The sequence below is a fragment of the Nerophis ophidion genome, linkage group LG11 (genome assembly GCF_033978795.1).
Source record: "Nerophis ophidion isolate RoL-2023_Sa linkage group LG11, RoL_Noph_v1.0, whole genome shotgun sequence".
NCBI classification, from domain to species: Eukaryota; Metazoa; Chordata; class Actinopteri; order Syngnathiformes; family Syngnathidae; genus Nerophis; species Nerophis ophidion.
The window spans coordinates 24,432,738-24,451,371 of NC_084621.1; the positions used below are offsets into that span (position 1 = coordinate 24,432,738).

The 18,634-nt window shown below is 44.5% G+C and overlaps 2 protein-coding genes across 3 annotated transcripts in view; both read left to right on the forward strand.

Annotated features, from left to right (window-relative positions):
* dpy19l1l (dpy-19-like 1, like (H. sapiens)) overlaps positions 1-12,760 on the forward strand; it is a 48,514-nt gene extending 35,754 nt beyond the window's left edge. The window contains exons 20-23 of one of the 2 annotated variants that reach the window (XR_009808783.1): positions 23-122; positions 2,211-2,272; positions 8,315-8,440; positions 12,075-12,212. Coding sequence is in view for 1 of the 2 variants with exons in the window: in XM_061915449.1 (XP_061771433.1) it covers positions 23-122; positions 8,315-8,440; positions 12,075-12,237 (389 nt within the window). In the remaining variant the exon portion in view is untranslated. Of the gene's footprint in view, positions 1-22; positions 123-2,210; positions 2,273-8,314; positions 8,441-12,074 lie in introns of both variants that reach the window. The other variant, XM_061915449.1, reaches the window with a different exon arrangement.
* A 2,202-nt stretch (positions 12,761-14,962) lies between these two features.
* Positions 14,963-18,634, forward strand: part of pkdc (protein kinase-like domain containing) — a 10,458-nt gene continuing 6,786 nt past the window's right edge. Inside the window, exon 1 of the mRNA XM_061915450.1 lies at positions 14,963-15,451. Within this exon, the coding sequence (XP_061771434.1) occupies positions 15,087-15,451 (365 nt within the window). The 5' untranslated portion in view covers positions 14,963-15,086. The remainder of the gene's footprint in view (positions 15,452-18,634) is intronic.

Sequence of the window (18,634 nt, forward strand, 5' to 3'; positions counted from 1 at the left end):
TGTTTTGTTGTCTGTCGTGCAGACTCTGTGTTCGCTGGAGCCATGCCCACCATGGCCAGTGTCAAACTGTCCACTGCTCGCCCCATCGTCAACCACCCTCACTATGAAGATGCTGGGCTGAGGTCAGTGGGAGCAATAATAATAGATTTTTTTCTGTATTGCACTTAACATTTGAATAACAACTGTCAAAGTGGGCTTCATGGTGTGAGAGGGGTTAGTGCGTCTGCCTCACAATACGAAGGTCTTGAGTAGTCCTGGGTTCAATCCCGGGCTCGAGATCTTTCTTTGTGGAGTTTGCATGTTCTCCCCGTGAATGCGTGGGTTCCCTCCGGGTACTCCGGCTTCCTCCCACCTCCAAAGACATGCACCTGGGGATAGGTTGATCGGCAACACTAAATTGGCCCTAGTGTGTGAATGTGAGTGTGAATGTTGTCTGTCTATCTGTGTTGGCCCTGCGATGAGGTGGCGACTTGTCTAGGGTGTACCCCGCCTTCCGCCCGATTGTACCTGAGATAGGCACCAGCGCCACCTGAGACCCCAAAGGGAATAAGCGGTAGATAATGGATGGATGGATGGAATGTCAAAGTGCTGACAACATCGTTAGTAGGTGTAGTAGTAGAAGTACTAAAGTCGTACTAAGAGTTGTAGAAAAAAAAGTATTAGTACCAGAAGTAGTAGTAGAAGTTGTTTTTACTAGAGATGTCCGGTAATGGCTTTTTTGCCGATATCCGATATTCCGTGTCCAACTCTTAATTACCGATTCCGATATCAACCGATACTGATATGTACAGTTGTGGAATGAACACATTATCATGCCTAATTTTGTTGTGATGTTTGCTGGATGCATTAAACAATGTAACAAGGTTTTCCAAAATAAATCATCTCAAGTTATGGAAAAAAAACAAAACATGGCACTGCCATATTTATTATTGAAGTCACAAAGTGCAGTATTTTTTTTAACATGCCTCAAAACAGCAGCTTGGAATTTGGGATATGCTCTCCCTGAGAGAGCATGAGGACGTTGAGGTGGGGGAAGGGGTAGCGGGGGGTGTATATTGTAGCATCTTGGAAGAGTTAGTACTGCAAGGGGTTCTGGGTATTTTTTCTGTTGTGTGTATGTTTTGTTTATGTTGTGTTACGGTGCGGATGTTCTCCCACAATGTGTTTGTCATTCTTGTTTGTTGTGGGTTCACAGTGTGGCGCATATTTGTAACAGTGTTCAAGTTGTTTATACGGCCACCCTCAGTGTGACCTATATGCCTGTTGACCAAGTATGTCTTGCATTCACTTGTGGGTGTGAAAAGCCGTAGATATTATGTGATTGAGGCGACACGCAAAGGCAGTGCCTTTAAGGTTTATTGGCGCTCTTTACTTCACCCTACGCCCATGTACTACTCTGTACAGAGGCGTTATAAAAAGTCATAAATTTTACTTTTTGAAACCAATACCGATAATTTCCGATATCACATTTGAAAGCATTTATCGGCCGATAATATCGGCAGTCCCATATTGGACATCTCTAGTTTTTAATTGTTTATTTCGAACATGTATACAGTTACAGTATGGTGCATCACGTATATACAGTTTCTCATTACATCAAGTCGGAAAAGGAGTAGGAAGGCAAGTTTATTTGTATTTAATGAAATACAAAGTAGTTGGGAAAGGACATGTTCACCACTGTGTTACATCACCTTTTCTTTAAACAACACTCAAACTTTTGGGAACTGAGGAAACTAATTGTTGGAGCTTTAAAAGTGGAATTCTTTCCCATTCTTGTTTTATGTAGAGCTTCAGTCGTTCAACAGTCCGAGGTCCCCGCTGTCGTATTTTACGCTTCATAATGCGCCACACATTTTCGATGGGAGACAGGTCTAGATTGCAGGCGGGCCAGGAAAGTACCCGCAATCTTTTTTACGAAGCCACGCTGTTGTAACACATGCTGAATGTGGCTTAGCATTGTCTTCCTGAAATAAGCAGGGGCGTCCATGAAAAAGACGGCGCTTAGATGGCAGCATATGTTGTTCCAAAACCTGTATGTACATTTCAGCATTAATGGTGCCTTCACAGATGTGTAAGTTACCCATCCCTTGGGCACTAATGCATCCCCATACCATCACAGATGCTGGCTTTTGAACTTTGCGTCAATAACAGTCTGAATGGTTCGCTTCCCCTTTGGTTTGGATGACACTGTAAGCTTTCTACTCACATAGGTCCGCTGGAAGCCAGTTGCTCGGATTGAAAGAAGTTTTTAATCCCACAATTTGCAATACAGGTCAGTAGCCACTTTTCAGTCGCTCAGTTTTGTCTTTCACAGTTCTCTTGACTTCTCCGTCTCTCCAGTCTGAACTCGACTGCTGCACCCGGCCGCTCACTTTTAAGGACAACAGATGATTAGTCTAACACGTACCACCTGCGCCAACTAATCATCTGACAGCTGTGTCTCTCAGCCAGCACATTCCACGCCCCCCGTCTGAGGGTGCACTGTCTCCAGTCACCCAGACGGGGTCGCTGACTTCCACTCTAACAGTGCGCTAATCACAATCCTCCTCCACATACCTCCACCGCCAGACTTAGGCCGGGACGTCGTCCGGCCACGCTTACTCCCCCCAACCCCCGCATGAGAGCGGGAGAGAAAGTCCGCCACAGCCATCTGCACCCCCGGCCTATGGACCACTCTGAAATGGTAGGGTTGTAAAGCTAGATACCAACGGGTGATCCGCGCGTTGGCATCTTTCATGCGGTGGAGGCACTGGAGAGGATTGTAGTCCGAGCAGAGGCTGAACGGGAGTCCCAGCAGGTAGTACCGGAGGGCACCGACCGCCCACCGGATAGCAAGGCACTCCCTCTCCACTGCTTTCTCGTTGGGACAGTTTTCTGCTGATGTATAGGATGGGGTGGTCGATACCCTCCTTCTGCTGGGATAAAACAGCTCCCAGTCCTCTACCCGACGCGTCTGCCTGCAAACAAAATGGGAGGGAAAAGTCAGGCATGTGCAGTACCGGCTCCTCGCAAAGTGCTTTCCTCACTTTCTCGAATGCCTGCTGGCACTGCTCCGTCCACTGGACCAGATCGGGAGCACCTTTTTGGGTGAGGTCAGTTAGTGGGCTGGTCAGGTCCGCAAACCGGGGGACGAACCTCCGCTAGTAGCCCACCAGCCCCAAAAACTGCCTCACCTCTTTTTTCGTCTTCGGGGTCGGGCAGGCCGCAACTGCCGCGGTTTTGTCTATCTAAGGCCGCACCTGACCTTCACCCAAGTGGTACCCCAGATACTGTACCTCCCTCCGGCCAACCACGCACTTCGCCGGGTTGGCGGTGAACCCCGCCCGCCTCAGGGACTCGAGTACCCCCCCCCACCCTCTGCATATGCCCAGTTGTTCCCCTGGATGATGACATCATCCAGATAGGCAGCAGCATATGCCGCGTGGGGACGCAGTACCCGGTCCATGAGTCTCTGAAAAGTGGCGGGCGCACCGAACAAGCCGAACGGAAGGGTCACAAATTGGTACAAACCTTCCGGAGTGGAGAATGCCGTATTTTCCTTAGACTCTGGAGACAAGGGAATCTGCCAGTAACCCTTAGTTAAATCCAGTGTCGTAAAAAAACGAGCAGTGCCCAAACGGTCTAGGAGCTCGTCGACCCGGGGCATCGGGTAGGCATCAAAACGTGACACCTCATTTACCTTGCGGTAGTCCACACAGAACCGCACAGACCCATCATTCTTCCCTACCAGAACTATGGAACTGCACCATGCACTGTGTGACTCTTCTATCACTCCCAATTCCAGCATGGCTTTTAATTCTTCCCGAACTACTTTGCGCTTGTGTTCGGGTAGTCCAGGAGCGCTCACACTTTTTCTGCAGGTGAGCTACTTTTCAATTGACCAAGTCGAGGAGATCTACCTCATTCCTATTTATAATTTATATTTATTTATTTATGAAAGAGACATTTGTGTTAACAAGTTAATGGTGTTTAATTATAATACAAGCATGTTTAACACACATAGATTCCTTTCTTTCATGAAGACAAGAATATAAGTTGGTGTATTTGATTCTGATGACCTGCATTGATTGGAATTAGACAGTGGTGCTGATAACGTCCGCATTTTCAAATGGAGGAAAAAAAAAGTCCTCCTCTCTGTCCAATACCACATGAAAGTGGTTGGATTTGGCATCTCATTTGTCCAACTTGCATACTCGTTTTTAAACACTTTGTTATGAGAGTAGCATATGTGTGTGGCCCTTTAATGTCTGGCAGCAGGTGAGTGACGTCAGTGAGTGTGCGGGTGGGCAAGCAAGTGAGAAAGCGGTCGCTGAGGGCTGGGGAGAAATACATTGGCATCAAACTCCGTAGCTTGCTAGCTTTTGCACGCTAGCTTTCTGAGACTCTTATTTTGTTAGTACAGGCAGGATGAAACAGGTCTTTTATGGTGAAGACAGGAACTGTGCAGTCGGTCTTTAGAGTTTTGACAGTAGGTACGGAGTCTCTAGAAATAAAATGTGTTTCTCTGCGTCCGCCCTGTTAGTGATTTTTTTCTTAAATATGAGCTCGTGGCAACCAGCGTCATCTCACAAGATCCTCGGGTGCCGAGAATGTCAAACAACTGACGAAAGGGAAGTCTTGAGATCGACTGACACACCCTCCGAGATCGACCAGTCGATCGCGATCGACGTAATGCCCACCCCTGGGGTAGTCTATAGGGCCGAGACCTAACCGTCACGCCTGTGCTGGTCTCTATGTGATGTTGGGTGAGGTTCGTGCGGCCTGGCAGGGGGGAGAAAACGTCAGCAAAATGTTGCTGTAAATTGGCCACATCTTTCTTTGACGGCGTCAGATGATTATCACAGTGGAGAAGGAAGGGCCGGGAGGAGGGGGGAACCTCCGGCCCCAGCTCCTCGTTCTCCGCTATCGCCGTTACCATGGAGACGGGCTCCGCTTCCCTCCAACCTTTCAGTAGGTTGAGGTGGTATATTTGTGTTGCCCCACCCCGGTCAGACCGCCTAACCTCGTAATCCACATCACCTACTCATCGTGTGACCACAAAGCGTCCTTGCCACTTGGCGAGTAATTTGGAGCTTGATGTTGGGAGTAATACAAGTACTTTCTCTCCCGGTGAAAATTGTCTAAGTTGCGCCCCCCTGTTATACAGGCGCTGTTGACGTTCTTGAGCTTGGAGCAAATTCTCACATGACAAGTGCCCTAATGTGTGGAGTTTTGCTCTCAAGTCCATGACGTACTGAATTTCACTTTTACTGGGGCTTGGACCTTCCTCCCAGCTTTCTTTAACTAGGTCCAGTACCCCACGCGGCTTCGTTCCGAACAATAGCTCAAACGGAGAAAATCCTGTTGAGGCCTGGGGAACCTCCCGCACTGCAAATAACAGGGGATCCAACCATTTATGCCAATTTGGTTTGTCCTCGTGTACGAACTTCCGTATCATGGATTTCAAAGTTCTATTCATCCGCTCCACCAACCCATCTGTCTGCGGGTGGTAAACGCTAGTCCGAATAGACTTGATCCCCAATAAACCGTACAGCTCCTTTAACGTGCGTGACATAAAGGACGTGCCCTGGTCAGTCAGAATCTCTTTTGGGATTCCAACTCGGGAGATAACTTGAAACAGTGCCTGTGCTACACTCTTTGTAGAGATGGAGCGCAGTGGTACTGCTTCGGGATAGTGCGTTGCGTAATCCACCAGGACTAGCGCAAAGCGATATCCCTGGGTGCTCGGATGAAATGGCCCGACGAGGTCCATCCCAATACGTTCGAATGGGACCTCTATTAGTGGTAATGGCCGCAAAGGTGGCCGTGGGATTAACTAGCTGACAATCCGGACAGGCCGCGCACCAGCGGCGCACGTCTGCTCGAATGCCTGGCCAATAGAACCAGGCCATTATCCGATTAAGTGTCTTATCATACCCCATGGGATTAAAATGTTCCGCCTGGAAAATCATTTCCCGACGGTTTTTCGGCACCAACAATTGGGTGATTTCCTCCCCTGTCTGAGTGTCACGACTCACTCTATACAATCTGTCCCTAATCAATGCAAAGTGAGGGAAATCCTGCGCTATCCCCGGGCGAACCCGCTGCCCATCAATTGAAATCACTTGGTCCCAGGTTGCGCGCAGAGTGTCATCTCGAGACTGCTCGAGTGGAAAATCATCCACGGGGTGCCATTGGGGAGCCGGGGGGACTTCCTGAGAAGCCCCCGCCATCTCCCCTTCCCCCTAGCCCCCGTCACTGTCGGATGATCTCGCGTCGCCGATGAGAACAGCGCGGATATCCCTTTTCCCTACCGGTCGTGAACGCACCCCTGCGCACTGCTCTATTAACCCATTAAATCCCGACCAATTAATTCCCAAGATTAAGGGGTGCGCCAGGCGCGAATTTACAGCCACCTTAACACTATGTTTTTTCCCTTTAAAAAAAATTTCCACCGGCACAATAGGGTATTCGTGAATATCCCCGTGCACACATTTAACCCCCACCCGTGTACCTATTCTGAGCGCCCCGGGTCGAACCAGATTCTGGTGGATCATGGACTGCTCGCAGCCCGAATCCACCATCGCCCGGTGTATACTCCCTTGTATCCTTACCGGTACGTAGTACGTCTCTCCTGGCCCGGGGGAGGGCGCCGCAGGGTCGACGACCCGGATCACCTGTCCCACCTCCATGCTAGGACATTCCCGCTGCAGGTGTCCAAGCCGTCCACACCTCCAGCACACCTGCCCAGGCTTTCTACTCACATAGGTCCGCTGGAAGCCAGTTGCTCGGGTTGAAAGAAGTTTTTAATCCCACAATTTGCAATACAGGTCAGTAGCCACTTTTCAGTCGCTCAGTTTTGTCTTTCAGCCAGCACATGCCACGCCCCCGTCTGAGGGTGCACTGTCTCCAGTGGCCCAGACGGGGTCGCTGACTTCCACTCTAACAGTGCGCTAATCACAATCCTCCTCCACAGACACGATGTCGAATATTTCCAAAAACAATTTGAAATGTGGACTCGTCAGACCACAGAACACTTTTCCACTTTGCGTCAGTCCATCTTAGATGATCTTGGGCCCAGAGAAGCCAGCGGCGTTACTGGATGTTGTTGATGAAAGGCTTTCACTTTGCATAGTAGTGCTTTAACTTGCACTTACAGAAGTAGCGATGATCTGTATTTACTGCCAGTGGTTTTCTGAAGTGTTCCTAAGCCCATGTGGTGATATCCTTTAGAGATTGATGTCGGTTTTTGATACAGTCCCGTCTGACGGATCGAAGGTCACGGTCATTCCATGTTGGTTTCCGGCCATGCCGCTTACGTGGAGTGATATCTCCAGATTCTCTGAACCTTTTGATGATATCTTGGACCGTACATGTTGAAATCCCAAAATTTCTTGCAATTGCACTTTGAGAAACGTTGTTCTTAAACTGTTTAACTATTTGCTCACGCAGTTTTGGACAAAGGGGTGTACCTCGCCACATCCTTTCTTGTGAAAGACTTGAGCATTTTTTGGGAAGCTGTTTTTATACCCAATCATGGCACCCACCTGTTCCCAATTAGCCTGCACACCTGTGGGATGTTCCAAATAAGTGTTTGATGAGCATTCCTCAACTTTATTAGTATTTATTGCCACCTTTCCCAACTTCTTTGTCACGTGTTGCTGGCATCAAATTCTAAAGTTAATGATTATTTGCAAAAAAAAAAAATGTTTCTCAGTTTGAACATCAAATATGTTGTCTTTGTAGCATATACAACTGAATTTAGGTTGAAAATGATTTGCAAATCATTGTATTCTGTTTATATTTACATCTAACACATTTCCCCAACTCATATGGAAACAGAGTTTGTATTTCTTGTCACCTCATGTTTAATTTTTTCATAGAATTTCCAGTTCATTTTATCATCTATTTTGATCTAAATTTGATTGATTGTACTCTTTCAAGGTCTATTTGTATTTGTGTTTGACTTTCTCTTTTACTGTTACCGTTTAGCATTATTTCAGTTTTTCTTTTTATTCACTCGGTTTTTGTCACACCATCTTTTTATTTCTTCTGTTATTATTTGTGTGTTCTCTCCTGAAAAGAATTCAGTTGTGTCTTTTTGAAATAATACTAACTTTTAAGTCCTATGTAACTTTACAAATGTATTTTTTATCGAGATTGAACAATTTTGGTCCTGGTATTGATCCCTGGGGTACATCGCAAGATATATTTTGCGCTGTAGACGTATGTGCGCCTAGTTTCCCGTATCGCACTCATTGAATACACAAAACAAAGACAAGCGGTATAGAAAATGAAATCATGGCTGTGATGCCAAGGTGTGTTGACGTTGCAGGGAGAGGACCAAGCTGGTGTATTCCATGTACAGCCGCATGTCTGCAGACGTGGTGAAGAGCAAACTGGACAAGCTGGGAGTGGATTACTTTGTTCTAGAAGATTCCTGGTGCACCAGGAGGACCAGGTACAACACACCGGTGCTCAGTCTTCAGTCTTGCCAGATGCACAATTATTATCCTGGAAGCTTAAAGGGGAACTGCACCTTTTTTGGAATTTTGTCTATTGTTCACAATCATTATGATAGACAAGAACACATACATTTTTTTGGGGGGTCGGGGGGGATTTTAAAGACAACAAGATAATTAACTTAACTTAATAATAAAGAGAGTCACTGTTAAAGTAAAAATACCAATGATTGTCACACGCACACTAGGTGTCACAAAATTATTCTCTGCATTTGACCCATCCACTTGTTCACCTCCTGGGAGGTGAGGGGAGCAGTGGGCAGCAGCGGTGGCCGCGCCTGGGAATCATTTTTGGTGATTTAACCACCAATTCCAACCCTAAAGGTTGAGTGCAGGGAGGTAAAGGTCCCATTTTTATAGTCTTTGGTATGACTCGGCCGGGGTTTGAACTCACAACCTACCGATCTCAGGACGGACACTCTAACCAATGGTCCACTGAGTCACTGGAAGCCCTCTAAACCAACTTCTAAACACTCCGTTTTATATACAAACTGCATATATGTATATATATATATATATATATATATATAAATAATATGTATATATATGTATATGTATACAGCATATATATATATATATATATATATATATATATATATGACACTAGTGATTTAGGGCTATATAAAAAATCATTGATATATATATATGTATATATATATATGCGTGTATATGTATATATATGTGTGTATATGTATATATATGTGTGTGTATATATATATATATATATATATGTGTGTGTATATATATATATGTGTGTATATATGTATATTTATGTATATATATATTTATATATATGCATGTATATGAATATATACGTATGTATATATGTGTGTGTATATATATATAAATATGTGTGTATATGTGTATATATATGTATAAATGTGTATATATATGTATATGTGTGTGTATATGTATATATATGTATGTAAATATTGTATATATATGTATATGTATGTATATGTATTTATATATATATATATATATATATATATATATATATTGATATATATGTATGTATATGTATACTGTATATACCGTATTTCCTTGAATTGCCGCCGGGGCGCTAATTAATTTTAAAACCTCTTCTCAATCCTGCGCTTACCAAAGGCATGTTGAAAAGTAAGCATGCGCTAATTATTTTAAAACCTCTTCTCACTCCGGCACTTACCAAAGGCATGCAGTAAACATTTGAGTGTAATGTAAGCTTGGATCTTAAATCTTACTGAATAGCTCTTAAACTTCTTCCCTTTATGCGATTTCAAATTAACGGGATTGAAATCAGCCTCCTCCGTTTTGAAAATGATATCAGGGGAGGTGTCACTCGTGACATCACGAGTTTGACCAGGCGGTAATACTAAGCATGCGGTAATTATTTTGGGAAGCGAGTTTGACCCGGGAGTAATTCAAGGCAGGCGCATACTATATGCCCTGCGGCAATTCAAGGAAATACGTTATATATTTGTATATATGTATGTATATATATGCATATATATAAGCACGTATGCATATATGCATATATATTGAGCATATACATGCATATATGCATATATATGTGCATATATATGCATATGTATGTGCATATATATATATATATATATATATATATATATATATATATATATATATATAAATGCAGTAACAGACGCCTTCATAACAATATGTAATTTGCAGAATACTTTTTTTAGCGCGTCAATTTCTGTTTCCAAAGTAGCGCACTTCCAACGTCTGGCAACAAATATGTGTCCTATTTCCGGAAACAAAGGCAAGTGTGTCCTCTAATCATGGCAGACTTGCTAATAGACAACGAAGCTGACCATTTTTCGACAAATGACCCTTCATAACCTTATCTTTTTGAAGCTGAATATACTGAGGAAGAACTACTACTTCTAGAAGTGAGCACGAAGGAAGAATGAGACGTTGGCGCAGACAGAAGCCGAGAGAGTGAGGTGAAAGTGACTCCATGCTACAAAATGCGGAATTTGAAGCCATGCTATTTTGACATAAATGGAGTGCTTAACCAAATTAGCGGGACTATACGCACAACTGTGCATCGAGCGAGTTCCACTTTATATTGCTCATGATACACGCAACATGTCATGCTATTATTACAACTACAGTACATACGCTGTCAAACAAAACATGAAATGTGAGCTAGTACTTTACAGATACAGTAATATGTGTGTTCATGTTTTTCAGTCAGTACAGATTGGTGTTGTATCACATTGTGTTGTGCATTACAAACTCAAACGCAATTTGTGCTGACATTGGAGCTAGCTTATCTCTTTCCGTAGTTTGCTTTAACGCCTAATACCGTAGCACTTCGGTGTCTTAGTATGCTAGAAAACGAGTTCCTCAGTGTTCGCTTTTACAATAACAATGTGGCTACAGGTTGGTTATTAGAGAGGTTAGGGAACATTAAAGGCCTACTGAAATGAGATTTTCTTATTTAAACGGGAATAACAGGTCCATTCTATGTGTCATACTTGATCATTTCGCGATATTGCCATATTTTTGCTGAAAGGATTTAGTAGAGAACATCGACGATAAAGTTCGCAACTTTTGGTGCTGATAAAAAAGCCTTGCCTGTACCGGAAGTCGCAGACGATGACATCACAAGGGTGAGGGCTCCTCACGTCCTCACATTGTTTATTATGGGAGCCTCCAGCAGTAAGAGCTATTCGGACCGAGAAAACGACAATTTCCCCATTAATTTGAGCGAGGATGAAAGATTCGTGGATGATGATATTGATAGCGAAGGACTGGAAATTTTTTTTTAAATAAAATAATGTAAAAAAAAAAGGTGATTGCATTGGGACGGATTCAGATATTTTTAGACACATTTACTAGGATAATTCTGGGAAATCCCTTATCTTTCTATTGTATTGCTAGTGTTTTAGTGAGATTAAAAATGACCTGATAGTCGGAGTGGTGTGTCCACGGGTGTCTTGACGCCAGTCTCTGAGGGAAGTCGACGGCAGCTGTACGGACGGCGCAAGCTCAGCAGATCTCCGGTAAGAGGCGACTTTTTACCACAATTTTATCAGCGAAACCTGCCGGTTGACAAGTGTTAGGGAACCATGTTCGCTTGACCGCTCTGATCCATAGTAAAGCTTCACCTCCTGGAATTTTAAACAAGGAATCACCGTGTGTTTGTGTGGCTAAAGGCTAAAGCTTCCCAACTCCATCTTTCTACTTTGACTTCTCCATTATTAATTGGACAAATTGCAAAAATTCATCAACACAGATGCTTAGAATACTGTTTAATTGCGCGATGAAAAGAGACGACTTTTAGCCGCAAATAATGCTGCGCTAATATTTAGTAGTGGGCCTTTAATTAGCTATTGTTGGCGGTTTTTTAAAGTGATTTTGAGGTCAAATTTATTGCTGGTATTAGCTGATTTTTACATGTTAGAAAGAAGAAAAAAAAGAAAAAAACTCTTGTCTTCTTGTCTCCCATAATGATTGTGAACGATAGACATAATTCACCCCCGAAAAAGGTGCAGTTCTCCTTTAAAATGGTCATATTTTTCCGCTAACTGCATGATAACTGATGACACGTTTGTCTCGGTGCAGACCCGGCTGCAGCATGCCAGAGATCTGGGACGTTGAGGACCTCCAAAACGTGGGTAAAACTCCTCTTTGCACTCACATGTCCAGGGACTCGTGGCCCCACTTTACCACAGTCTTTGCCAACCACATCTACAAAGTCCTCAAAGTGAACAAGGACCAAAGATAACATCTTCCATGCACACAAACACATTTTTCATGATTCAGTACTCCCCACATGCTGCAACAGCAGTACGTGCAAAGACAAGAAACAAGTCACCAGGCATTCTCAGTCATTTTGTATTTATTTGTGTGCTCATTCGTACACAAAGATGCTTTATTTGTCGACCTAGTTCAGTTCCAGTTGGTCTTGGAAGTTGTGTTTTATTTTTTCTGTTACATCTCACATTGCTAAGACAAAATAATGGTAGCAGTATTTTACATTTCAATTGTAGCAGTTTAGGTTTTGGAAAATAGACTTTTTTTTATCATGTATGAAGCTAAAATGATGAAGAGTTAACCAGAATGTGTGGAAGTGAGTAGTTGGACAAATACACAAAGTCAGAAATCTGTTAAAAAAAATGTATAAAGCTTTTTTATGAATGTTTTTAATCCCTTTTTAGTGTGTTTATCATTCCGTTTGCTGTCTATGCGTGTTGCACATGTCTTTTTATAATGTTTGTATTGAAATAAAGAGTCTGATTTCTCAAGAAGACTATGAAAGTTTTTGTTTTTATTCAATTTGGGGGATTTAGATTATTTCAGCTTGTTGGGGGTCTGGGGGTGGGGGGGATCCTCTCCAAGGTTTCTCATTGTCATCCCACTGGGTTGAGTTTTTCCTTGCCCTGATGTGGGATCCGAACTGAGGATGTCGTTGTGGCTTGTGCAGCCCTTTGAGACACTTGTTTTATATATATATATATATATATATATATAAGTTATCGAATATTCTTTTAGAATCCAGAGCCTCCGGAATTCTACAGAACTCAGCAAGCACATTTGGAACCTCAAAGACAATAATGTTGAATATTCAATAACATGGCAAATTCTTGCATCCAGCACACCTTACAACAGTGGCAATAAAAGATGCAACCTATGCTTAAAAGAGAATTTGTTTATTATACATCACCCAGACCTGTCATCCCTCAACAAGCGCAGGGAAATTATATCAGCATGCCGTCACAGATGGAAACACCTCCCAGGTAGCCAATCACCACGACCCTACGCCTGCCTGCACCTGCCCACTCCGTGCCCTATATAAACCATGGTATGTGAATGCTTCCATTAAAATCTGACGATTGAGGGAACCCCTCATGAAACAGTTCTGTAGAGATGTAGTCTTGTGATTCCCCCCACCCCCACACACATACATATATATCCATTTCCATTTTCTACCCCTTATTCCCTTTCGGGGTCGCGGGGGTCACTGGAGCCTATCTCAGCTACAATCGGGCGGAAGGCGGGGTACACCCTGGACAAGTCGCCACCTCATCACAGGGCCAACACAGATAGACAGACAACATTCACACTCACATTCACACACTAGGGCCAATTTAGGTAAATACATATATATATATATAAAATTTCATTTTTTTTGTTTTCCGGTTTGCCTCAGGATTTTTCAATGAAAAAAATTGAAAGAAAAAAAAGGTTAAAAAAGACTGCAATAGACCAGTGGTTCTCAAATGGGGGTACGCGTCCTCTTAGGGGTTCGTGTGAGTTTTTAAAAATAGCAACATTTAAAAAATCTTTGATAAATATATTTATTGAATGATACTTCAACAAAATGTGAATGTAGTTCATAAACTGTGAAAAGAAATGCAACAATGCAATATTGTTTTTTGTGGACATGTTCCATAAATATTGATGTTAAAGATTTCCTTTTTGTGAAGAAATGTTTAAAATCAAGTTCATGAATCCAGATGGTGTCAGGCTTTCCCCTGACAGTTTGTCTATGTTTTAGTTTTTTCCTCTGCATTTGTCTGTTACCTCTGTGTTTAGTATCTCCTGTCTTTAGTTCTTGTCTAGTGATCTTATTTTGTCAGCTTCCTGTCTTGTTCCCTGAGTGCTGTGTTCCTCCTCAGCTGCGGCTGATTGGCACCTGGCCACACCTGTTGCCAATCAGCCTGCTCCTATTTGTACCTGCTTTGTCTTGTGTCAGTTGCTGGATCATAGTATTGTCATTTGTATTGTCGTTGTCACATATCACTCTTGTCGTGCTACCCGTCGTGTCGTTTTGTTACAGCTACTACCTGTCATGCTACATTTTGTCCTGGTCGTCGTAGCGGTAAGCTGTTTCTGTTAGCTATCCCCTCGCTTCCATGATAAAGTTCCTTTTTGTTTACTAGCTTCCAGTGCTAGCTCCCTTAGTTTGTTATTCCGCCCACGTGCGTGCTTTTTGTTTGTTCTTGTTTAGTTTTATTTAAATCATGTTTTCATATTCTATGCCTGCCTCTATCTCTTCATCATGCGGTTCAACACCAACTAACTGTGACAGATGGATCTATATTATCATTCCCAAAGAGGGCACTTTAAGTTGATGATTACTTCTTTGTGTGGAAATATTTTTTTGTAATTGAATCACTTGTTTATTTTTCATCAAATTTTTAGTTATGTTTATATCTTTTTTTTTTTACTAATAGTTCAAGAAAGACCACTACAAATGAGCAATATTTTGCACCGTTATACAATTTATTAAATAGCACTGACATAGTGCTGTATTTTACTTCTTTATCTCTTTTTTTTTCAACCAAAAATGCTTCGCTCTGATTAGGGGGTACTTGAATTAAAAAAATGTTCACAGGGGGTACATCACTGAAAAAAGGTTGAGAACCACTGGACTATATTATGGCATGTGCCTACTCCGATACAATAGGTGGCGGTATTCACCATTTAAATCGTGGCTGCAACACGCCATTACGCCAAACGAAGAAGAACCAGATCACTTCCGGTATTTGGTGAAAGTAGGCCAGGACGTCAAAAAGACTGTAAAAAGATATAAACTCGTATTGTTTCGGTTTCACTTTAGTGAAACAGGGAATGAAGCAGGAATACCAGGACGTGGTGCTGCGGGCGTGCGGTGCGTCCTCGCTGCGTGTCGGCGCCAGGATCCAGCGTCTGTGGAGCGGCTACGGAGAGATAGTCCGCCTCCACCTGGAGGGCTGCGACCGGCCCTCGGTGGTCGTCAAGCACGTCAAGTTCCCCTCTCGGGCGAAGGAGAACACCCCGGAGGGCCGCTCGCACGCGAGGAAGGTCCGGTCCTACGAGGTGGAAACCCACTGGTACCAGAACTATTCCACCGCCCCCGGCTGCCGTACGCCGTCCTGTTTGGCGGCTTGTTCCCATGGAGACGAGATGCTCATCGTGCTAGAGGACATGGACGTGGCGGGATATGAGCAGAGACGGTACCACACACACTATTTGATCATTTCCAGGTGGATTTCATGGAGTAGGAATATTCTGTATCCTGCACCCCCCGCGACTCCGAAAGGGACAAGCGGTAGGAAGTGGATGGATGGATTTGTTTACATCCATCCATCTGCTTCTGCTTATCCGAGGTCGGGTTTCGGGGGCAGCAGCCTAAGCAGGGAAGCCCAGACTTCCCTCTTCCCAGCCTCTTCGTCCAGCTCCTGCCAGGGGATCCTAATGTGTCCTGGGTCTTCCCCGTGGCCTCCTACCAGTTGGACGTGCCCGAAACACCTCCTTGAGAGGTGTTCGGGTGGCATCCTGACCAGATGCCCGAACCACCTCATCTGGCTCCCCTGTCCTCGGATTTGTTTACATTGCATCAATAATCCTTGACCGTACTTCCCAACCTTGAGACCTCAGAATTAGGGAGATATTCAAAAAGCCCGCTGGGGGCATGTGTGTGTGTGTGTGTGTGTGTGTATATATATATATATATATATATATATATATATATATATATATATATATATGATTGCATTACATCCGGAGATGCTTTCTTCTTCATTCACCTTAGGTGAATGGAGCCTTGGCCCAATGAACTTGATATCTTCAGACGGTGTCCAGCGGTCATTGGGTGTTTCGACCCTGAACCGTAACACCCTACCGCTGGTGGGCCGGCAGTGGTGGCCAAGTCACTGCCTATCTCCTCCTGCTGGCTTCCAGTTCATCTCATCTCTCCTGCTCCATGACCAGCAAGAGGCTCTCTCTGCTGCCTCCCCCATCCTGCGAGCTGCTGTCTTTCTCTCCTTCCCTGTTATTCCCAAAGCTGTGAGCATTCTCCATACCGACTGGGCAGGGAATCCTCTGCAGCCGACCTCGACCGGGATAAGCCATGCCTGCCATCCTTTTCTCCTGCAGTCATTTAAAAGGTCCTGGTATTTAGCACTTTTCCTTTCAAAGGCTTGGTCGCAACCTTCTTCCCATGGGACTGTGAGTTCAATGAGAATTATCTTCTTTGCCTCTTCAGACCACAGCACCACATCCGGTCTCAGGGTTGTTTGTACAACCTGGGGGAACTGCAGCCTTCCTCCCAGGTCTACCTTCATATCCCAAGACCGTGCCATTTGCAGTAGGCTCTTCCTTGCTGTTGCTGTGGTTGGTGGCTTTTCTCCCTCCCTCACAAACTGGATGGATTTTGTTTTCCCTTGGGGTTGCTGTTTCTTGCATCTCTGCTGCTCCAGGGTGTTAGCCAGTGTCATGAGCACCTTGTCATGACGCCATCTGTATCTCCCTTGGGTGAGTGCTGTTTTACACCCTGACAGAATGTGTGCCATGGTACCCTTCTGCCCGCAAAGCTTGCATAGTGGATCCCCTCTCATGCCCCATCTGTGCAAGTTTGTTGGAGTCGGGAGTGTGTCATACACTGATCTTAGCAAGAAAGAGATGCGGAATGGTTCCAGCTTCCACAGATCTGCCCATGTGATCTTTCTCTTAGGGAGGTCCCATTTGGTCCAAGCTCCCTGGGACGCTAGTTCCACTGCTCTTGATATCCGACCTTCCTCTTCCAGGTTTCGTACTTCCTCCTGGACCATAGCTCTTCTTTCCCTGGGTTCTGCCTTACTCCATTGTTGGACATGGGAAGTTCCAAGACCCTGTCTCCCTGTGCATGGCATCCCTATGATGTCACGTAGCCTCAATATGCTCTCAACTTGTACAACAGTTGTGTCAGCTGCCCACTTGTGTCCTGATCTTGTAGTGACGCCTGCGTGTCTGACTTGTTCGTCCTGGGTGTCTCTGTATGTCATTAAGACTCTGCACTTTGCTACCTTGAATTTCTCCACCACGGATGACAAGGGAAGCTGGAGCTGTCCTGATCTTATGTAGAGGCCTACTGATGTGAAGCTTGGAGGGATTCCCAGCCATTTTCTGAGGTTCTTGTTGATCTTTCTTTCCACTCCTTCTACGTGTGTCATAGGGATGTCATACACTGTCAACAGCCACATGAGTCTTGGTAACAGTCCATGTTGGTAGAGCCATATTTTAAATTTACCAGGGAGTCCTGATTTTCCAATCTTCCTCAGCCACTCCTCTGTCTGCTTCTCTGTACTGGTGATGTTGTTCCTGTCAGTAAGTGAGCTGTCAAACCACTTTCCGAGGCACTTTATAGGGTTCTCCTCAATCGATGGAATCACTTCTCCTTGCACTTGCAGCTTGAACCTGTTCGTCAATTTACCTTTCCGGATCACCATGCTCTTTGATTTTTTGGGCTTGAACTTCATTCTGGACCATGTTGCCATGTGGTCCATAACTGTTAGCACCCGTCTCGCCTCCACATGGGTTGTGGTCGTCACGGTGAGATCGTCCATGTAATCTCTTATTGGGGGTTGTTGAATGCCTGATTCCATTGCTGGTCCTCTGGCTTCTTTCCCAGCAGCTATTATGAGGAGGTTCATACCCATGATAAAGAGGATGGGGGAGATTGTGCATCCAGTTACGATTCCCTTTTCCAGGTTTTGCCACTGAGTTGTGAAATTTTCTGTCTTGAAACGTATCTGGATGCCCCCAAAGTAGCTGGTTATCATTCCCTTGATGTGCAGAGGGATGTGGTAATGGTCTAGTGCAGTGTGAATGAGGGCGTGAGGGATTGATCCGTAGGCGTTAGCCAGATCGAGCCAGACAACAGTCAGGTTACCTTTGCTTGCTTTGGCCTCCCGGATCATCTGACTGAGAACTCCGGTGTGTTCCAGGCATCCAGAGAAGCCTGGTATTCCACCTTTTTGGATAGAGGTGTCAACATATCCGTTCTCAGTCACGTATAAGGTCATCCTTTTTGCCAGTACAGAAAAGAAGATTTTGCCTTCTACATTTAGAAGTGATATTGTACGGAATTGATTTATGGTTGAGGAGTTCTCTTCCTTTGGCACAAAACAGCCTTCTGCCTTCTTCCAGCATGATGGAATGGTGCCCTTTTTCCAGATTCTCCGGAACAGCCTCCACAGCCTCCGAAGGAGCATCGGGCATTTTTTGTATACCTTATAGGGTATACCACTGGGGCCAGGGGCAGATCCTGTTCTGGCCTTTTTCACCACATCTTGGATTTCCTTCCAGGATGGTTCACCGATGTTGAGCTCCTTTCTTGGTTTTTCCGAGCTGCCGATGTTATGGTTGGCACCCAGGGC